The sequence below is a fragment of the Anabrus simplex genome, chromosome 2 (assembly GCF_040414725.1).
Source record: "Anabrus simplex isolate iqAnaSimp1 chromosome 2, ASM4041472v1, whole genome shotgun sequence".
NCBI classification, from domain to species: Eukaryota; Metazoa; Arthropoda; class Insecta; order Orthoptera; family Tettigoniidae; genus Anabrus; species Anabrus simplex.
Genome location: NC_090266.1, coordinates 641310719 through 641334902, shown reverse-complemented (window position 1 = coordinate 641334902; position 24184 = coordinate 641310719). Strand labels below are relative to the sequence as shown.

Below are 24184 nucleotides of genomic sequence, written 5' to 3'. Positions count from 1 at the left end.
TGTAGGAAGCTCTCGTCAAAGAATATATAACTTATGTGTCTCTAAGAAAATGTATCCGTATCTTACGAAAGGTGTATCGGCATTTTCCACAATGGCTGAAACTGTTCGTAATTTGTTTTGTAAAGTCCATTTTGTAAATAATATTTTGAAAATGAAAGGTCACTGTTAACTTTTCCGAACGGCAACCTAGACATATCCATGCCCCTGGTAGGTTCCCAGTTACGTCCCACGATTGTCATTATCAAGATGCCCCCACTGATATTTACTTCTGCTGTTTTCACTACAGTTCATTACATGATTACGGTGCGTATAGTCTTCAGGTACCTTGAAATTTGATTTACTTTCCTCCCTTTAACTGTGTTTATGTAGCCGTTGAAGTACCAGTTACACTAAAATTGGCGTAAGATACTGAGCATTTTCGAAAAGAGTTCATGATTCTAGGTGCAATACTTCAGAATATGTTAATTATTGACTGTTGCTATTAAGAAAACTGTACAGTATTTTGAGAAAAACGCAATTACAGCTTTCAATAATTTTCTTATCAATTCTACAGAGTTTTCAGAACATCGAGGGCGAAAATGCGAACTGCTGCATAACTTAGTTTGTTAACAAGACTCATAGGTAGCACAAGAAATCAAAAAATAGAAATACAATTTTTTCACCCCAGACACTAATTGTACAGCTCTGCTGAAAAATTTCCATTGCCGACATTGGGTCCCTTATTGCGCAAGAGGTCAAATATATATAAATGTCTCTGAAGTTCAAACTTAAAATTTTTACGTCCATTTCTCATGGCCATTAAAAGCTAAAAGTTGTAACAATAAAATCTACCAATGCATACTATGTGTCAGTACTTTTTAATTTTGAAAATGCACAGGCAAACTGGAGAGACTACTTGTAAGTCACAACTCTGGTGGATTAATGTTATCTTATTTAGACAGGATAATAAGCTTTTGCCGTGTCAAGAAATCAAAGCAAAATTCTTGAAGTTTCGCAGAGAACTTTGCTCTGCGTCTTCAAAAGAAAATTTTGTCTGTTCACGAGGAAGACTTCTCTAAGAATGAAGGTTTGAATTTAAGAATGCTTTACTGTGGGTCTATTGTAAGTGGTACCCTTGTTCGTCACCAGATGGCTCACTGTGCACTAGCCTTGAGAGTGGGAGGTGGCAACACCATCTTAGATCCAATTAAGAATTTTTTGTTCCATTGTATGTGCGTTGCAAAGAAACAGGTAAGGTCATTAGATGAATGTGGCAGAAGAAATAAATAAAAACAATCTTACCTTATTTATAAACTTTTAAAAAAATACACGAATGAATGTAACGAGAACAGTTGCTGGCTTTAACAAAATAATAAGAGCACTGACAGTGCGAGAGGCACAATAAGGAGATTAAATCCAAATTACAAATGAGTAGTCCTATGTTGGATAAATCTGTGAAAATCAGTTTGGATAATTGGACCATGTGATTGGAATCAATGAGGAAAATGATGATATTATCCTGCGAGAGTTCCTTTACTGCCGGTACATCTACTGACACAGGGACGACATATTTAGCAACTTCAAATATCGCCGGACTGAGTCAGGATAGAACCTGCCAACTTGGGCTCAGAAATCCAGCACCTTAACCGTCTGAGTCATTCAGCATGGCTAAATGAGGAAAGATTACCTAGAAGACTATACTACATAAAGTCTGAAAAATAAGATGATGGTTGGTCTCTGTATTTCACCTCAAGGCAATGAAGATCCTTGCAAATATGGGATTATCCCTGTCCGACCGTGTACGCACAATTGTGCGGGTTCGTATTTTATTTATGTCCGAGCTTATTTGACGTTTTCTTGGCGCTAGACCAGACTGGAGTGCTTGTGCAGGACATGTAGCATGTACTTCGGTTGTTTTTATTTAGTGCTTGACCACCAGGAGGCAGGAAGAAGAGTTTAAAAATACAGTTCATCGGCAAGATGGGGGGAATCAGTAATGCCTAAAGAAAGTATTCATTTATTACATTCATATTCATCTAGAAGCTTTACTGAATATCAGAACATAATCAAAGAAGTGTGTAAATTGTTTAGTGAGCATAAATTATGAACTTACAACACTGTACGTAATACCATGAGGTTTTGAATTTTGATATGCACAATTGTGAGGGCTGGTTTCCCTACAGACAATAAACTGTAAACAAATGTATTTGAGAGCATTTAGTAAGTTTTTGATGTACAAACAAAAATTCACACCTCCAGTTTTCTATCAGGTCTGATGACAAGGTGCTGCCACCAAAAGGGCTGTAAAAGCAAAACTCATCCTCAGTGTAGAAAATGTACACTTGTGTTTGAGCAAAGATTTTAATTGTTTTAAATTATTTCACACTGTAAAACAGAACACCTGATCATGTACATATGTATATTCACAGGCACTGAGGTAATTTTTCTTTTTTGTAAGTAGTGAATTAAGTCCTGACACGCACAATTGTGTGGGTATTTTTTTTTTTTTCAGATGTTAATTTTCATTTTGTAGAATAAACTAAAATCATATGTATTTAAGAGCATTTTAGCCAGTTTTTGACGTATAAACAAAAAATTCACACCGCCAGTTTTCTTTTTTTTGCTAGTTGCTTTACGTCGCACCGACACAGATAGGTCTTATGGCGACGATGGGACAAGGAAGGGCTAGGAGTGGGAAGGAAGCGGCCGTGGCCTTAATTAAGGCACAGCCCCAGCATTTGCCTGGTGTGAAAGTGGGAAACCACGGAAAACCATTTTCAGGGCTGCCGATAGTGGGGTTTGAACCTACTATCTCCCGAATACTGGATACTGGCCGCACTTAAGCGACTGCATCTATCAAGCTCGGTGCCAATTTTTCTTTCAGGTCTGAAAGGGATATGTAAATGCTACACTCATTCAGACACACTTCCAAAATAAACAGTTAGCAGAAAATTACAACACGTCAGTTATGAATACAAAACAGGTTATTTTGATGCGTTTTATTCTCTATATTCAATATAACACTGCAAATCAACAGAAATATGGACATAATAAAACAATTAATGAATTGCACAATCATACTGTTCTTGTTTTTTAATTGTCTAGAAGGCAGTGGCCGAGTTGGTTCCTTGACAAATGAAGGCTCACTATTTTTTTGATAATTTACATGGTTTTAGTGTTTTTTAGAATATCCTGTTTTCTTAATGGTGATTTTCAGATAGTGTATAGTGTTTGTTATTTTTGGGTATTTTACAAACAGAATATTGAATGCTAATAATATGTTTGCTATAGTTATAGGTTATGTTTTTATTTATCAATTTTTTTCCTTTGGTTGCCAAGATGGGTATCTAACTGGAAATTTGTTTATCACTGTTTATTTTATTCCAATAACACAGAGTTTGGCACCATTATTTTATAGAATTGAGTTTATATACCAAGGCAGCTTGCTTATGAATGAGAATTAGGTCACTAATTGAATTTACTTTTCCACGGCAATCTATTCTCGTCCTAACCTATAAGGTATATGTACTGCTGTTGGTGTTAATGAGTTCATGCAAAGAGAAACGATCTACGTCATCTGGTGAGCTGGCTGATCATGGTGATTGTAAACTCTGTGTGGAGGCCATTACTAGAAATGGTATTAACATACATTTGACCAGAAGTCATGCAACATGGTACCAAGCACCTAAACAGACTGAAGAACCAAATAATGTGATGCCCAATCCTAAATGTCCCCTTTGTGAAAAAATCTGTCAGTCCGCACACAAAGTCAACATACACATTAGTAGAGCTCAGCCAAAAGACCATCCTGCAAACCGTCACCAAAAGCACAAGCGTGATATTTCGCTTCACCCAGATCAATTTACCTCAATGTCTAAAATACAGGACAGTGATCCAATGGATGCTAAACCTCCAAACAAGTCATTACAGGCTATACTATCAAATTGTAAAAACAGTATACGAATTTTACGACGAGTTCCAAAAGGGGTGAGGGTTATAACTGCAGACAGACTACCACACTTGATTGATAGATGTATTTCTCAGAACTCTTTGGAATGCTGGCAGGATATACTGCTTTTTGCATACATTGCTCTTCATGTCCCCGAGGAATCTAATGAAAAGGCTACCTCACTAGTTTCTAAAATAAAGGAAAGTCTGCAAGAATTCCAACTACCACAACCCGTGGCTAAAAAGAACACCGTACCTTCTAAAGTTCGTTGTATAGAAAACAAAGTAGCAGGAATGGTTAGGGTTCTTTCATCAGAATGTGGGATAGCAGAATCTTTGGTAGATAAACATCCTCTGCCGTCACGTCCATTGTCGTTTCCCGATCCTCCTGACCATAGTGATAATTACCTCAGCGTGACACCGGAATTGGTGCTTGAAGGAATAAAGGCGTTCCCTAACGGTATTGCTTTGGGAATTGACAGTATCCATCCTCTTACCTATAAATCAGCTGGAGATGCCAGGAGAAGACTTCTCCAATCTATCACAAAATTATGCAATTTCATTTTAAGAGGGCAATCAGTTCTGAAGTGTGCCCATACTTTTATGGGGCCGTATTAACCGTTCTTCAGAAACCTTATGGAGGCATTCGACCTATCGCTATTGGGAACACCTTTCGATGGCTGGTTGCTAAATTCTTGCATGGCAGTAAAGGGGACTGTTTGCCAGTATTTCTATCCTCACCAACTTGGCTTTGGTATTTAAAAAGGCTGTGAAACCATTATCCATTCCGCACAAATTTTCCTACAATTAAATGCTATATCTAATAAAATCTTGCTAAAAATTTACTTCAGAAATGCATTTAACACCATTAATAGAGATTCCGTGTTACAGATAGTACAAGACAGAATTCCAGAACTTTATGCTTTCCTGTGGCAAGCTTATAGATACCCTTCTAACTTGTATTTCAGGTCTCATATTATTTCGTCACAGTCTGGGGTACAGCAACGTGATCCAATGGGACCTTTACATTTAGCCTTGCACTCCAGTCTGTCATCGCAGACTTGAAAAGTCCTCTTAACTTATTTTATTTGGATGATGGAACCATCAGCAGTGAGCCTGATACGGTTTTTATGTATATAAAGAAAACTCTCACTGGTTGTAAAAACATCGGTATGAAAATAAATCCGCATAAATGTGAAATCCACTTCCGTTCCGTGAGAGATGAGACAACAGTTTCTGCATTTCAGGGCATTATCCCCGGTATTCACGTCACAACAAATTCCAGTCCATCCTCACTTGGATCATTGTTTACAGTTGAGGCCGTGGATGAAATTGCGAAGCAAAAGCTAACAGAATCAATAAGGTTGTAAGATGGTCTACGAGTGATCAATTCTCACATGGCAAACTTGTTATTTAAGAAATGTGTTTTTATTCCAAAATTTAATTACTTCCTGCAGACCACACCTCTATGTTTGAGTCCTTTGTTCCTTGCTCAAGCTGATTATCTGACAAGAAGTTGCCTCGAGTCTTTACTAAATATACCATTTGAGGAAAGTAACTGGATCCTGGCATGTTTACCAATAACATTTGGAGGCCTTGGAATTCGTAGATTAACTGATATTTCCATTCCTGCTTTTCTTGCTTCCGCTTACCGAGTATCGATTTTATCAAGTTCTATTCTCTGATTACGGTGATAATGTCGAGATATGCCATTTGACTGGTGCAAGAGATGAATGGAATGCCACGACCAATAATTTGAGCCCTCCAGCATCCCTGGATTCACAAATAAGTTGGGATATGATAAACACCTGTCGACTTTTTGACTCTCTGATTCTGTTGATTAATAGTTGTGACAAAGGTACATAGTACAGTGCTTAGTAACAGTGGTCTGTTTTGAATTTTTAAATATTAAGATTTTTTGGAATGTTAGGAAAAACATTCCAGCAATATGAGAATGTTAAATGAGACCTTATTCAGAAGTAAAGTCGTAGAAATTGAAAAACTTTCTGGCTGAAGTCTTAGGTTTGAGGATTTTGGCTTGCAATAAGTAATTGATGATTTAACATTTGGCATAAACGGACAACTTGATTGGAGTATCTTAACTTGTTTACAAACTTAAAATAGGAGCAGTCAAAAAGAAAGATTATTTTTGGAACTATTGTGAATAACAACAATAACAGCTGTTAGCTGTTGATAAATAGTTGTGTCAAGGGTACATAGTACAGGGCTTAGTAACAGTGGATTATTTTGAGTTTTTAAATATTACATTTTTCAGAATGTTAGGAAATACATTCCTGTACTATGTACCCTAGGGTAGATCATGGGAGATTACTGATGAAAATGAGGGCTACTGGACTAGACAAAAGAGAGGTTTAATGGGTGGTTACATTTCTAGAAGATAGAAGGCAGAGAATTAGAGTAAGTTAGGTGAAGCACTATCTGATCCCATAATGATTAAGAGGGGGGTCCCACAGGGCAGTATTATAGTACCTTAATTTTTATATATATATATGAAATAAAGAAACAGAATCAAAGATAAGGCCATTTGTGGATGATGATATACTGTACAGAGTTGGAAATAAGTTAAGGATTATGTGCGACTGCAGGGGGACTTAATGTTGTGAAATGGACAGCAGATATTGGTATGAATGTAAATGGGATGAAAAGTCAAGTTGTTTCACCAAGAGGAAAAGTCCTCTCAGTTTTAATTATTGTGTTGATGGTATTAATATAAGGAATAACCTACACTGGGGTAATCATATTAACAAGATTGTTAAGAAAGGTTACACGTCTCTTCACATGGTTATGAGAGCATTTAGAGGTTGTAGTAAAGACGTAAAGGAGAGGGCTCATAATTCTCTGGTAAGGCCGCAGTTAGAGTATGGCTCCAGTATACAGGACCCTCATCAGGACTACTTGATACGAGAAGTGGAAAAAATTCAAAGGAAAGCAGCACGGTTTGTTCTGTGTGATTTTCGAGAAAGGAATAGTGTTACAAAAATGTTACAAACTTTGAGCTGGGAAGACTTCAGAGTAAAGAGACAAGATGCTTGACTATGTGATATGTCAAGAAAAAACAAAACTTACTGTATAAGCACTGACTAGGTGGACCAATACACTAATTTCTCTATTTATATGTGGTATGTACATTAAATCAACACAAGTAAATTTCCATCTTTTTGATACTTATATTTGCTCTAAGCAAATTAATTATTTATAGTACATGTTTCGTTCCTTGGGAACATCTGCATCTATGTTACATTGCATAGGTGAAATTACAAAGAATTTATCTTCTTCTCAAAAAAATCATTAAAAGTATCTTGTTATGCTTAAAAACTATATGAATTTAAAAAAGATTAAAATCTGTCTGGAGGGGTGAGTGGGGAAGTGAAATGGGAAGGAAAATGGATCTACTTATGTTCTCACCTATTTTAAAACTATTTCTATTCATTTGAACAGATGTTAATTTTTTTGTGTTTATTATTTAAAAAGTTCTGAAAATTAATTCAAGAGACTCCCTGCAGTTTGCCACAGAGAAAAGATTCGCCCTGTATATGAAGTATGCTTCTCCTTAAAGCACACTTTCTCCGAATCAAGCAGAAAACTACTTCCAAAATCTACTAATATGGACACAGTAGTAGTACAAAATACTGCATATTAGAAGATACATCATGAAGAGTTTTCCCAAATATAATTTGTGAACAACATTTTTGTAGAGATTTAGCATACTGTATTAATCTAAGCAGAACAATTCTAACAGTTCATCTCATAGGTTCCCATTCTGTAGAGTACATGCTGCATGAAAGAAGACAAACTAGTGTATGTGCAAGATCTTGAATGCTACTTTCGAGTTCAATGATACGGCATGTATACAGGGAAAAACAGCCAAAAGTCATTTTAAGTCAAATCACAGAGAATTACATAAAAGCCAAACTTTCTGCCTAAAATTTTTAAAATCAAATCACTATCTTGTAGGCTCATCCTCCCTAATATATATATTCAGAAATCTGTAAGCATTCTTTTCATAAAACATTCAATATGGCCTGAACCAAAAACTAAAGAAGTGAGATGCGTTTAAAACAGTATATAATTTGACTATCTAAAAACAGTAAGATTACTTTCAGTGGTTGAACTAGCATTCATCACATGCATTGAATATTTTGGAACAATGATTACCACTGTTCAATGTGTCTCCTTGTAAATTAGAAGTGATGATAATGTCATTGGTTTTACGTCCCACTAACTACTTTTATAGTTTTCGGAGATGCCAAATCAGAAGTGACGATCAGGCACATTTGCAAGAGACACCATATTTCCACTATTTGAATTCAAACACAATACACACTGTAGTTCAGATCACAATACTGGTTCAGATTACTACACAAAGTATTCACACTTACCTTCTTCAGCTGACCGGTGCTGAGTATCACCTTTGGGGCTATAGATGAGCTGTAAGACTAGAGGTCTCCGTGTCACAATTCCTGTACCTCTGGGCAAGAAGGAGCGGCCTACGACACTCTCAATAACAGAACTCTTGCCAGAGCTCTGAAACACAAGACATGCTTAATGAGAGTTTGTCTCACATCACAGGCACCCTTGGGAGGGATGTACAATGGAGACGTAAAGAAATTGTTTAGAGAATGATTCCCACTGTGCTATGCAGACCATTCTAGATTATGAATAAGATATTAATACAAGTAGTGAAAGGAAACACTGTCCAGTCCTAGAACTTAATACATATTTCTTTGACCAAAAAATGCATAGGGCAGTTGTTAAAAACAACAACAACTATTATTATTATTATTATTATTATTATTATTATTATTATTATTATAGGTAGGGACCCACTTAGAGGCAGCCCTGCCCAGGGAGTGGCGCCTCTGCCTTTGTGAGTCCCAGAGTACACTGACCCAGTGTGTAACATCTGGTAAAGGGTCCCAGCTCAGGGTAACAAGTGAAAACCTCAAAGGCAATAAAAGCGGAGAATATGATTCGGTATGCTGGAGCTGGCGAAGGAGGCAACCCATTCCTCTGGGAGTAGTACAGATGGAACCCACTGCCTTGTGGGATGAGGAGGGATCTCAAAGGCTAAGGGAGTAAACCCCAACGTTGGTGAGTAAGCCAGTAAGAGAGCTCATTTGTAGTTGCTTTCAAAACACATAAGAGCCTCGGAATGTATTTATCAACTAAATTAAGACGCCAGCATGAGCAGACTCATGTCAGGGATGGTGGTTTATGGCCTGATGATAGACAGGGTCTTGCGAAAATCCAGGGGGAGACTAACACGGATTAGGACCATCAACTTACTCAGTCTCACAGGAAAATGTGAAGAATTAGTGGACCTCATGGAAAGGAGGAAATTAATGATACTTGGGCTGAGTGAAACCAAATGGAGAGGGAAAGGAATGAAGAAATTACGAAAACAGTATACACTGTATTGGCATGGAAATGACAGAGATGAGGAATGGTGTTGGTTTTTTTTTTTTTTTTTTTTTTTTTTGCTAGGGGCTTTACGTCGCACCGACACAGATACGTCTTATGGCGACGATGGGATAGGAAAGGGCTAGGAGTTGGAAGGAAGCGGCCGTGGCCTTAATTAAGGTACAGCCCCAGCATTTGCCTGGTGTGAAAATGGGAAACCACGGAAAACCATTTTCAGGGCTGCCGATAGTGGGATACGAACCTACTATCTCCCGGATGCAAGCTCACAGCCGCGCGCCTCTACGCGCGCGGCCAACTCGCCCGGTGGTGTTGGTTTCATCATGGGTAAAGATCTAGAAGGAGTCTCTGACATTCAGTATGTTAGTGAGAGAATAATAAAGGTGACTGTGCCTTTACGGAAAGAGAAACTAACTTCGGTACAGATGTATGCTGTCAGGAGGATAAGAACCAGTTTCTTGATGATTTGGAAAAAGTTATTAGTAAAGAGAGAGTAATCATAAGAGATCTGAATGCACAGATTGGGATAGATAGAACAGGATATGAGAACATAATGGAACATCATGGATATCGTGGAAGAAATATAGAAGGTGAACATCTCCTTGACTTCTCTGTGAGGAATGGGTTGGTAGTGAAAATTACTAGTTGGTTCAAGAAGAGACAGAGCCATAAGATAAACACAATACAGTTGGGATGAACTACAAAAGACTATAATTGATTATGTCATCTCAGATGAAGAAAGGAGCAGAATGGTAACAGATGTCAGAGTAATACCCAGAGAGTCTTCACAGTGACCACCGTCTATTAGTAGTGGACCTGAGAAACTTCTATGTGCGCAAAGTAACAGAACAGGAAAATGCCAAAAATCAAAGTATGGGAACTCCAGAAAACAGATAAGAGAACTGAGTATCAGAACAGGATAAAAACCCTGAAAGGAAAAATGGAGAGGCAGAACGGACCAGACTAAGGGACACACTGGTTAAGGAAGCAACTGAAGTTTGTGGAAAGGCAAGTATGAAAACGAGGGAGAAGGAAACACCTTGGTGGAATTGAAAGAGTGAGAGCAGCAATCAGGGAAAGAAATCTCTTGTGGAAAGAAAGGGAATTGAAGAAAAATAAACCGGATCTTATTAGAGACAAGGCAAAGATCAGAAACCTCGAACAATTATACCAAAACAAGGAACTGGACTTTAAAAGAACAGTTACAGAAGTAAAGACCAAGGCATGGAATATATTCACTCCAAAACTGGAGGAAGACGGCAGAGGCAATAAGGAAACTACTGTATAGTATTATTAGAGGTAAAAGGAAACCAATGAATACCATAAAGGCACTTGATGATGAAAATGGAAATCTGGTTAGGACAGAAAGTGACAAAGTCCTGATAAACCACTTCGACCACATACTGAATAGACCAGTTCAAGAACAAAATACAGAACCGGAAATCCAAGCCTACAATGAAGAACCTCCCATCACTTGGACAGAAACTGAGACAGCCTTAAAATCCATGCCTAAAGGATAATATTCCGTTGCAGATGAAGTGAATGCAGACATGATAAAGGCAGCAGGCATCCAGGGTATACAATGGCTGCACAGAGTACCAAATGCCATATGGACAGACAACAAAAATACCTGCAGATTGGAGCAAGGGCATTATAATTTCCCTGTTTAAGAAAGGCAGCAGACGGAAACCCACCAACTATAGAGGAATAACACTTCTGTCTCATGGGCTAAAAATTCTAGAGATCATACAAAGGAGATTGAGAACCATCAGTGAACCACAGTTAGAGGAGGAGCAATATGGATTCAGAAGTAACAGATCAACATTAGATCTAATTTTTAGCACCCGCATGCTGATGGAAAAGTATTGGGAGAAAGGCAAGAACCTGGTCATTGTATTCCTCGATATAGAAATGGCCTATGATAAGTGTTATAAGAGATAAGATCTGGGAGTGTCTGAGGAAAAGAAATGTGCCTGAAGGACTGGTAAGGAAAATTCAGATGTTGTGCAAGGACTGTACTAGCTGTGTACAAATTGGGGAAGGTCAATCATCATGGTTTGAGACCAAGAGTGGAGTTCAGCAAGGAAGTGCACTGTCCCCACTAATGTTCATCACTGTTCTGGACAATATAATGAAAAACGTCAAGGAAAATTTAGGTAAACTGAATGCAGTGGCCTTTGCTGATGATATCATGATTTGGGGTGAAACAGAAGAGGAAGTACAGACCAGATTCAACGTACGGAAATCCCAGTTCCAGGAATATAACCTCAACATCGACAAAACCAAGACGGTTGTGATGGCAATCAACAGGGAAGGGCGTCCAGCAAGTGTAGACTAGGAGACCACCAGCTAGAGTGTGTGGATAGTTTTCCTTACCTTGGAAGTGTAATCTCCAGTGATTTGGTAATTTGGTCAGAAAGGAAATTACAAACAGAGTGCAAAAGGGATCAGAATTCTACCAACAAGTAAGAACACTTTTATCGGATGACGATTCCAAAACCGGCCAAATTGATGATGTTTAACAGCTATTTCATACCAATATTGACGTATGGTATTGAAGCACGCACCCTCACGAAAAGAGATTCATCAAGACTGCAAGCATCGAGATGAAATTTCTTAGATCCACCATCCAGAAGACCAAGGTGGACAAGTTAAGAAATGAGGAGGTGAGGAAAGAAGCCAGAATAAAGACCTCCCTATTAGACCAAATCGGCACATCCAGACTATGGTGGTACAGGCATGTGATGAGGATGGAGCCTACACAAACAGCCAGAATAAATTTGGAAAGACAGGTGGAGGGGAAGAGAGCCTCCGTGGCCCAGACGGCAGCGCGTCAGCCTCTCACTGCTGGATACCGTGGTTCAAATCCCGGTCACTCCATGTGAGATTTGTGCTGCACAAAGTGGAGGCGGGACAGGTTTTTCTCCGGGTACTCCGGTTTTCCCTGTCATCTTTCATTCCAGCAACACTCTCCATCCTCATTTCATAGCATCTATCATTCATTAATAAATCACTTTGGGAGTGGCGACCCCATCGTACTAACAGCCTATATCTGCTTCATTCATTACATCCCTGAGCCGGTCAATGACTGGTAAACAGGTTGTAGGTTTTCATTTCAGGTGGAGGGGAAAAGACCTACAGGAAGACCTAATAAACGATGGATGGACATGATCAAGGTTGATCTAGTTACCAGAGGATGGACAGTGGATGATGTTCTCCATGACAAGTTGTATATGGACAGGAAAAGTGGAAGAGGCTCATTAACAGTACCTGGGAAACTGGAAGTGTACAATAATGATGATGATGATGATGATGATGATGATGAATAATGAAATGATGTATGGCTCTTAGTGCCGGGAGTGTCAGAGGACAAGTTCGGCTCGCCTAATGCAGGTCTTTTGATTTTACTCCCGTAGGCGACCTGCGCGTCATGATGAGGACAAAATGATGATGAAGGCGACACATACAACCTGCCCCCGTGCCAGCAGAATTAACCAATCCTGGTTAAAATTTCCGAAACTGCTGGGAATTGAACCTGGGACCCCTGTGACCAAAGGCCAGCACGCTAACCATTTAGCCATGGAGTCGGACATAATAATAATATTGTTTTGCATCCCACTAACTCCTTTTGATGGTTTTCGGAGATGCTAAGATGCCCGAATTTTGTCCTGCGGAAGTTCTTTCATGTGCCAGTAAATCTACTGACACAAAACTGATGTATTTGAGCACCTTCAAATATCGCTGGACTGAGCCAGGATCGAACCTGCCAAGTTGAGGTCAGAAGGCCAGCAACCATGTGATCCACTCAGCCCAGCTGTTAAATAGTGCTCTTTTATATAAGTTCACCATCCACTAAAGATGTTTGTCATATAACTCTCCTTATTGTTGGAAATGTCATGAATTAATGATCAGTTTGATATTTACTTATGTGTATACAGGAAAAGTTGGCCGTGTGGTTAGGGGCGTGCAGCTGTGAGCTTGCATCTGGGAGATAGTTGGTTCAAACCTCACTGTCAGCAGCCCTGAAAATGGTTTACCGCAGTTTCCCATTTCCACACCAGGCAAATTCTGGAGCTGTACCTTAACTAAGGCCATGGCCGCTTGCTTCCCACTCCTAGCTCTTTCCTATCCCATTGTCGCCATAAGACCTATCTATGTCTGTGCGACTTAAAAGCAAAAATTTTTAAAATATTTTAAAAATTAGCTTTCCCCACAGCTCCATGCTTGGTCGAACAGCTTTTGTGAATCCAAGCAACTGTGTCCCTTGAGTTTCGCAAAAAATAAAAATTACTAAGTGGAACAGAATGGTATATACAAGTTTTAACTATTGCAGTGTGACGGTTTAGTCAACATTAAGCCGAGCCTCAGGAATGTTCTTCCTGTATCTAGCACAGGGTTTCTGCTGTTAACAAATACAGAAATTGTTATTGTGGGCATCATTTTAAAGATAAGTGCATGGTCCCATGGACTTCATTCTTCCTTTTTTTTTTTTTGTTTTTTTTGTTTTTTTTTAAGAACTGTTTAGGTTTTAACAATTTTTATCCACATTTTTTTCTGGGTTTATTTATCGGTTTAAGCAGTGTAAGCCAAGTGTTTGCGTGGCATCATTTTCTTCACGTTGTTTCACTTAAACTGTTACTACTTGGCGTCCTTTCATCACAGTTCAATATTTAATACAATGGAAACATTCTTCAGGAGATCCTCTAGGCAACAACGGAAACTGCATAAAAATCTGTCCAGTAGTTCTTGAGTTAATACTGAACACAGATACACGCACACATAGTACATACATTAGTCTAGCCATATATAATGTCCAAAACTATTTTTTGAATAACTGGAATATGTAGCCTTAAAGCTTTTCAAAATCATGCATATACAGTATATGTACAATAATGTTATGTTGTGTAAACTTGTCAATGATTGTAAGCTGGTGATGAATGTAGCTGTTGGAGGTAACTGACAATTAGCAGCTTAGGTGAAGTACAGAAAACTTTAAACTGATATAACATGAAAACAATATTCTCTCACCCATGGGTAAATAATGTTGCTGTATACAGACATTTATATGAGTTTAGTTAATGTAAGAACCTGTAATTAATATTATATAATTTATTATTACCTGTATTAAGGATTTGTAATACACTACAGAATTGTGAAACACACTGTAACATCCAGAATGGTACTGAGTAGACGAGAACACTGCAGAATATTCTGTACATTATATCTGGGCCTTAAGCACTCGAGAATTTACGAGAAAATGTATCTTTCTAGAAGCCTGGCCAGGCACATATATAAAGGGGCAGTCTTGATGATAGAGACAAGTTATTACTTAGTTGGAGTTATGGTTTAACAGGAGTATACTTGTGACCACAGGCTGTAGGTGACATGCTTGTAAGCAGTCAACTGTTTCAACTGTGTTTTAAGGTTGCAATCTCCATGCAGCGTGTGCTTAATGGTAGGCATTTGTTAAAGATAGCAGGTTGTTGATTTGTATATTCTGTTTGTGACAGCAGTGATTAAGAGTTTGTGTACGTTTATGTGAAGTTAAGGTGAAATAAATCAGTGTACCAACTGACCACATTTTGTGTGCATCTTTGTGGATACATCAACATCAACTGGTAATGGGACAAAATTTATACACTGACACCGAAGGTTCCGAATATTCATCTGGCAAAGACACCCTAATTCCATTGAAGTTCTGACTAATCGTTTGAATCTTCTTTTGTCCTGGGTTCGAGGTTATCACCCACTCTATTTTGTATTTAATTTTCTTTCCAATTTCACCTGGAATGGAATTCAATGAAGAAGTTGATTTCTGAACAACTTCAAGTGAGTCATGAAGGAGTGCACTACTAGATTCTAAGCTCTGAATGGTTCTCGGAAGTAAACAAAAATGTGTATGGATGAAAGACAGTATCAGTTTCAAATACCACGTTTGCTTCATGGACACATGCAATATCATCTTCTAGTTTTGTAACAACTTCTTTTATTTGATTGAAATTCTCCTGATAAAATGAAACTGCAGATAACCATGTTCCCCACGACCTAGTTAGGACAGGTTCTGGTGGCAGAGCAGCCTCAGGCAAGCAATCTCTCTAGAACTGGACATGGGCTGCCAATTTTAGAGCCACCTTTCTTTCCACTTGCAACTACATCATTAACAGATGAAAACTGAGTGTGTATTTTTTCTGTGCAATCCATGTCGTAAGCAGGTAATGTGTATAAGTTTGGGATAAAATACTTGGTAGGGCTTTTGTTGCCTTCAACATATAAGCAGGTGTTTCTGTGATCATAACAAGCACCCTGCAACTATTATTTTCGATTTCAGTTGGCCACAGTAGTTGCAGAGAATCATTTACAAATCTTGCTCAGCGTTCTCCCTAGGACCTTTTTTGATGGTCCCTGCCGTTTTTACACTCCACCCAGCTGACAGAGTAACCTAGATATAGTTCCATAATATTAATACATATCTGAGTCATTAGGTGTTCCAAATTAAAATGAAAATATTGTAAACCTCTTAATTTAAATGATAAATCTTCATTATTTTCAGCATTGCAACAATTACACCTGAGTTTAAATGCTTATCTTGACTATTACGTAGTGTTACATGTAATAAATATCATTTTGATCCGTACTGATGATATTTGATTAGAATAATAACAGTAAGTTATTAAGTAGGTAGTAAGAAATCTACAGTTGTCAATACACTTGATTCATAACGTACAAACTACCTTCACCTTGCCAAATGATTCAACTGTCAATAAACTTATATTCTTCACAACATTTTAACATCGCTTCAAATTGAGATGGTCCACAGATGTCCAATTTTAACACTGTTCTTCAACCTTTAATCTACAACTTTTTATCTTCTCATCAATGTGTTCTACATTTCAACCATATGCCGATGACTTTCGCCTTTTGCCACCTAAAAAAGGAATTTAGTGATCTCCTACCAACCTTCTACATTATTTCCTCAATATTACTTTTTGAATAAATATGACTGATCGTCATTCTCGTTAGAATCTAATTGTAACCGCCAATCAGTCAACTTAATTTTTAGCAATCTTACTACTTGTTCATCACAGCCTGTTGCTTTGTCCATTTTACTTGTAATGGCAACTTTTATGTCAATAATTTTAATACTTTCACCTTTGTAATTCTTCACATTGTAAAAAAAAATTTAAAACCAACATTGTTATTTTGAATGTTAATTTTAGTTTAAGTCTCTTCAAGACTTTTTAAATAAATTTCATCTTATTATATGTTATTTCAAGTGCTTATTTTTATTCCCAGGTTAAGACAATGGCTGATGATGCCTTCATACTAGGCGAAACATGAACCATTTTTAGTTAATAGATCAATGCAAATCATCCAAGACAATGACTTATTGTATTGATTAGGTGGTCAATTTAATAAATAACTTACTGTTATTATTCTTATCACGTAGTGTGTGTGAGCGGTGTCTCTATTAATGTGGAATCCCATGCGAGCACTTGAATCTGTGGAACGTCACAAACCCATATGTCACTCCACAGCAACCGAGTGGTAAGGCCCAGTGTTACATGGTTATGAACGTGCAGTAGAACACTAGAAGTTCAAAATACTCTGTTATGTCTTTTTCGTGATAAGAACATTAAAATAGTCCAAGTTTGCAGTTATCTTACCTGTCTGATATTACTGTTAATGCCCTAAGGGGAATAAATTGAAATTTCATCATATTAATGTCTGCCTGGCTACTCATTCCTGACACCCAGCTGACAAAAATTTATATGGAGAACACTGTTGCTATTGTACTATTGTTAGTTTTCTCCAGCACTTTGCATGGAAGAAGACTATGTTTGTCGGGTTCGTCTGGATGTAGCTTACCAACTATGAAATTTGCTCTGTATCGGCCATATTATTCAGTTTATTCATCCACCGATGTCCAGATACAGCGTCCTCCAATATCAGAATGGATTACGTCCACGTAGATTCATACAGAGGAGGTAGATCATTTTTTCTAAGAGTTGACTCATCTGGAATATTTTGGTTTATACAATATTTCTTCAGAAATGATTGTAGAAATGGATGTTTAATTTATTTCATGGAATATTGCTGGATACTAAAGCCTTACAAAGATTGGCTTTGGTTTTACATGCGTAAGAAGTAGTTGCAATGTGGTGTTGTTCTTTCCCCACAGTTGCCGTAATATGTGAAGTTGGTTTTGCATGTTTAAGTTGAAATTTCTTTTCACATTTCACTTCTTTCAAGAATACTTGACAATAGACAATGTCATCAGTTGAATAATCACTATTAACTGACATCCAGTGATTTAATAAATACTTTCCGCTGCCCTTCTCTTTAGGCATTTTCAGTAAAGGATATGCAGACTAAGAATAAAGTAACACATTAACTGAAGAGACTCCTCACTAAACTAAACCCGGGCACTAGCTGCCGAGATGGTGAAAGGAATGTTCCACTCCATCCCTTTCTTGAAATAGCCAGACAGCATGCTTGTGTAAAATACAGTTATCTTGTTACCTGTTTCTAGGAAAGTTGCTTGCAAACAATGTTCAACATGTGGGCAAACCCAATTTTCTTTGAGATGTGTTAAATTGTACTTAATTTCAAAGGTATATGCTGAAATATGCTGTTATGTTTAGAATATGCAATAAATCAAATAAACCCACAGAATGTGTGTTTGCTTATGCACATATACTTTTCAAACAATCCAGTCTCTACTCATAACATCACCAATTAATAATCATTGACAACTTTCTGCTACATAAAGAATACTGTACATCTACATGCATGATTTGAAAGTATGCGAGGATTTACTTGTAGCACGAAACATATCATCCTTTATTTACTAGTGTATGATTTTTTACAGGTATGTTATAGTGAAGCATTATGAAGCATTGAGTGACACTGTGGTCAAGGTCAACAGCAAGGATAGAATAGTGCTAATGGGCGATTTCAATGTGAGAGTTGGGAATAGAACTGAAGGATACGAAAGGGTGGTTGGTAAATGTGGGGAAGATATGGAAGCTAATGGGAATGGGAAGTGTTTGCTGGACTTCTGTGCTACTATGGGTTTAGCTGTTACGAATACATTCTTCAAGCATAAGGCTATTCACCGCTTCACATGGGAGGCTAGGGGTACCAGATCCATAATAGACTATATCTTAACCGACTTCGAATTCAGGAAATCTGTTAGGAATGTACGAGTTTTCCGGAGATTTTTCGATGATACAGACCACTATCTGATCAGTAGTGAACTAAGTATCTATAGGCCTAGGGTAGAGAAAGTGAAATCTGTCTGCAAACGAATAAGGGTAGAAAATTTCCAGGACGAGGAAACTAGACAGAAGTACATGGATATGATTAGTGAGAAGTTTCTAACAGTAGACAGTAAGCAGGTTCAGGATATAGAAAGTGAATGGGTGGCATACAGGGATGCTGTAGTAGAAACAGCAAGAGAATGCCTAGGAACAACTGTGTGTAAAGGTGGGAAAAGGTGAACATCTTGGTGGAATGATGAAGTGAGAGCAGCTTGTAAATGCAAAAAGAAGGCTTATCAGAAATGGCTCCAAACAAGGGCCGAGGCAGACAGGGATTTGTACGGAGATGAAAGAAACAGAGCAAAACAAATAGTTATTGAATCCAAAAAGAAGTCGTGGGAAGATTTTGGTAATAACCTGGAAAGGCCAGGTCAAGTAGCAGTGAAACCTTTCTGGACAGTAATAAAAAACCTTAGGAAGGGAGGGAAGAAGGAAATGAACAGTGTTTCGAGTAATTCAGGTGAACTCATAATAGATCCCAGGGAATCACTGGAGAGGTGGAGGGAATATTTTGAGCACCTTCTCAACGTAAAAGGAAATCTTCCTGGTGGTGCTGCGAACAGCCAAGCTCATAGGGAGGAGGAAAATTATGTTGGTGAAATTACACTTGGGGAAGTGGAAAGGATGGTAAATGAACTCCATTGTCATAAAGCAGCAGGAATAGATGAAATTAGACCTGAAATGGTGAAGTATAGTGGGAAGGCAGGGATGAAATGGCTTCACAGAGTAGTAAAACTAGCATGGAGTGTTGGTAAGGTACCTCCAGATTGGACAAAAGCAGTTATTGCAACTATCTATAAGCAAGGGAACAGGAAGGATTGCAACAACTATCGAGGTATCTCATTGATTAGTATACCAGGCAAAGTATTCACTGGCATCTTGGAAGGGAGGGTGCGATCAGTCGTTGAGAGGAAGTTGGATGAAAACCAGTGTGGTTTCAGACCACAGAGAGGCTGTCAGGATCAGATTTTAAGTACGCGCCAGGTAATTGAAAAATGCTACGAGAGGAATAGGCAGTTGTGTTTATGTTTCGTAGATCTAGAGAAAGCATATGACAGGGTACCGAGGGAAAAGATGTTCGCTACACTGGGGGACTAAGGAATTAAAGGTAGATTATTAAAATCAATCAAAGGCATTTATGTTGATAATTGGGCTTCAGTTAGAGTTGATGGCAGAACGAGTTCTTGGTTCAGGGTACTTACAGGGGTTAGGCACGGCTGTAACCTTTCACCTTTGCTGTTCGTAGTTTACATGGATCGTCTGCTGACAGGTGTAAAATGGCAGGGAGGGATTCAGTTAGGTGGAAATGTAGTAAGCAGTTTGGCCTATGCTGACGACTTGGTCTTAATGGCAGACTGTGCTGAAAGCCTGCAGTGTAATATCTTGGAACTTGAAAATAGGTGCAATGAGTATGGTATGAAAATTAGCCTCTCGAAGACTAAACTGATGTCAGTAGGTAAGAAATTCAACAGAATTGAATGTCAGATTGGTGATACAAAGCTAGAACAGGTTGATAATTTCAAGTATTTAGGTTGTGTGTTCTCCCAGGATGGTAGTATAGTAAGTGAGATTGAATCAAGGTGTAGTAAAGCTAATGCAGTGAGCTCGCAGTTGCGATCAGCAGTATTCTGTAAGAAGGAAGTCAGCTCCCAGACGAAACTATCTTTCCATCAGTCTGTTTTCAGACCAACTTTGCTTTACGGGAGCGATAGCTGGGTGGACTCAGAATATCTTATTCATAAGTTAGAAGTAACAGACATGAAAGTAGCAAGAATGATTGCTGGTACAAACAGGTGGGAACAACGGCAGGAGGGTACACGGAATGAGGAGATAAAGGCTAATTTAAGAATGAACTCAATGGATGAAGCTGTACGCATAAACCAGCTTCGGTGGTGGGGTCATGTGAGGCGAATGAAGGAGGATAGGTTACCTAGGAGAATGGGCTCTGTTATGGAGGGTAAGAGAAGTAGAGGTAGACCAAGACGACGATGGTTAGACTCAGTTTCTAACGATTTAAAGATAAGAGAGACCGAGCTCGATAGCTCCAGTCGCTTAAGTGCGGCCAGTATCCAGTATTCGGGAGATAGTAGGTTCGAACCCCACTGTCGGCAGCCCTGAAAATGGTTTTCCGTGGTTTCCCATTTTCACACCAGGCAAATGCTGGGGCTGTACCTTAATTAAGGCCACGGCCGCTTCCTTCCCACTCCTAGCCCTTTCCTGTCCCATCGTCGCCGTAAGACCTATCTGTGTCGGTGCGACGTAAAACAACTAGCAAAAAAAAAAAAAAAAAGATAAGAGATATAGAACTAAATGAAGCCACAACACTAGTTGCAAACCGAGGATTGTGGCGACGTATAGTAAATTCACAGAGGCTTGCAGACTGAATGCTGAAAGGCATAACAGTCTATAATGATAATGTATGTATGTATGTAATGTATGTTATAGTGTTATGTGTGTTATAATTACCAGTGGTGTTTCAGACAGACTGCCAAGCTTTGAAGTTACGTTAACTGAACCAACACTGAAAAGTATGACTTCCTTCTTAACAAAATAACTGGAATATGGTTTGATTTTTCTCAATTTCCTTTTAATGTTATAGACACACACACACTGCACACCATTTACACCAATCAGTCTTCAAAATATTCACCATTAGCACATACACAGTACTGTCATAAGTCCTGTCAGTAAAATCTAAACGTGCTGTAGTATGGTAATTGTGAATGAAGAAGCGAGGCAATGCAGCATGTGGTCGTCTACATGGTCACCTTCACAACTCCACCAGTAACCGCCTTGCAGTGTGCCAACAGCAGGCAGCAGTAGGAGATGGTGTGGGGAGTGTATGAGAATCGTATCGCAGTATTGGCATTATTTCATTGCGGAAAGCGAGCTAAAGAAATTTTTTCTATGATGAAACTTCAATTAAATACTAAACCAACACATCCAGATTCTCAATTGCAGTCCCAGAATAAATCACCCTCAAACATTCACCCAAGCAACAATACCTAACCTGGAATTAGGAAAAGAACAAAACATTCAAACAAGAAAAACATGATGTAGAAAGAGGTTAAAATGTAGGGAAATGGATGGACAATGCAGAACACCAACCAAAATGGAGGATGCTGGAAGGTAAAAGAGAAAGCATAATCCCATACTCGTTAGCGATTAGATTACGAGCAGGAAAAAAAAACATAAAACTAAACAAAAATATTAACATGAGGAATAGAAGACAAGGGAAAAAAAACAGGGATATTCTCACCAGAGTGCGGAGGCGTATGTTTCTCCTACTGATTAATCTCTCACAGGTGTCTTGATGATGATGATGATGATGATGATGATGATGATGATGATGCTTGTTGTTTAAGGGGGCCTAACATAGAGGTCATCGGCCCCTAATGGTATGAAATGAAATAACAAAAAGTTCAAATTCATCCACTGACCAAAATAAAATAAAAAATGCCATGAAGAATGAATGGATGGACATGAACTCAACAAAAAAAAACCAAAGAAACAAACAAAAACCAGTGGATCAGACTCAAAAAAAGATCGTAAATAATATTATTACTGACCCAGGGACCACTTATAAAGCACAATAAGAAGTGAGGCAATGCAGCATGTGGTCGTCTACACGGTCACCTTCACGACTCCACCAGTAACTGCCTTGCAGTGTGCCAACAGCAGGCAGCAGTAGGAGATGGTGTGGGGAGTGTATGAGAATCGTATCGCAGTATTGGCATTATTTCATTGCAGAAAGCGAGCTAAAGAAATTTTTTCTAAGATGAAACTTCAATTAAATACTAAACCAACACATCCAAAAATCCAGGTGCAAAATCCACGTCTAAGGCCCCACAGAATGGTACATATCGTGAATAAAGTAGATGGCATTTGTCATGTTGGGGTACTAATCAAAAGTAGCGAAGACTCACGGCGTTCCACAGAAGATGATAATACTCACAAGGATTGCACTTCGTACAGGGAACGGACCTATGGTGTTTCTCACACAATGGCGCCACTCAGAGCCAACGCAAACCGATAAGGTTCCCCACCTAGGTGTACTAATCACGGGCGCCGGTATTCCCGTGGTGTTCCTCACATAGTGGGTACTAATCACAGGCAACGTAGACCCACGGTGCCGCTCATATAGCGGTACAACTCACAGGCTATGCCCAGACCCGCGGTGTTGCTCACATGGGTACGACGCACGGGTACTGGAAACCCCCAGGCCAGCCTCTTTATTGCTACTAATCACAAACCTATTTCGTACCAATTTAGTGGTACTACTCACAAGTACAGGCAACCCATGGTGTTCCCCGCATGATGGTACGAATCAAGAGTAGTTTCATGGTTCTAAGTCAATCGTCCCTTGGCCGCCCTTAGTCGCCTCTTACGACAGGCAGGGGATACCGCGGGTGTATTGTACATGTGCGTCCCCCACCCGGAGGGAGTAGTGTGTTTGGTCCGCGAGAGGTATTTTATTTCCCTCAAGTCTGCCGGAAAGCCGGTTAGGCCCCCCTATCCGCCACATGGGACGCGCCACGTGGGAGTATCACCTCTCCCCCTGCTACGCCAGCGTAGTAGGTTCGTGGCACAGGTGTCTTATACAGTAGAGAGGACTCATAAATCACCACTAGTGCCTTACACAAAGAACCTACCGGTGGAAAAGGCAGTGTCACAGGCCATTCCACATTCAAGAAACAATGTGTATAACCCCTTGCAGCCAGCCTCGAAAACACAAAGTTACTCAAGGTTCATTCAAGGAAGATAAAAATTTCATAGTGTCATAAAGCACATGAGCAAATGGTGCAGATGCAGTTAGAGAAATAAAATAAAAATGTAGGATTACGTTCATAAGAACCATATACTCTCCAGTCATGAACGAAACGTATGCTGAGCAGTATAGTGGAGAATTTCGATCCAAGATGAAACACTACACACAAGCATAAGGTGATGATACACATCAAAATATCAAACAGGAAAACATTTCTATCTCGCCTATAGTGAATCTCAAGTAAATAAAACAATGTTAAGGTGTCGCTGCAAATACATTGAGACTCTGGCAAAAAACCGGGAGTGATATGCGATTATAAGAACTCGGTAAGAGAGTTCTCTCAGCCTCTGTCACCTCAATTCTCCAACTTCCTACCTACACGTGGTGCCCCTGTTAAGCCAAGCAACTCGGTGAAAGGTTGGGTAACCAATCCCAGCAGGATTGTGCACGATTACGAAGCTTGCGACATGGAATGTTCGTGGCCTATTACAGGCAGGAAAGCTTGCAATTATTGAAAGAGAAATGCACTTACATGATTTGGGCATACTAGGACTCAGTGAGATACACTGGAAAATATGTGGTCATTTCATTACCAATGGAGAGAATACAGTGTACTTTTCAGGGTGTGAGAATGAAAGCCGGAGTGATGTCGCTGTAGTTGTTTCAAAGAGACTATCCAGTGTGGTCTTGGGATAGGAACCCACTTCTGATAGGATCATCATCATTAAGT

The 24184-nt window shown here is 39.0% G+C and overlaps 1 protein-coding gene across 1 annotated transcript in view; it reads right to left on the bottom strand.

Annotated features, from left to right (window-relative positions):
- Positions 1 to 24184, bottom strand: part of Drp1 (dynamin related protein 1) — a 430863-nt gene that overhangs the window by 343116 nt on the left and 63563 nt on the right. Inside the window, exon 2 of the mRNA XM_067141108.1 lies at positions 8328 to 8472. Coding sequence (XP_066997209.1) covers positions 8328 to 8472 — 145 coding nt within the window. The remainder of the gene's footprint in view (positions 1 to 8327; positions 8473 to 24184) is intronic.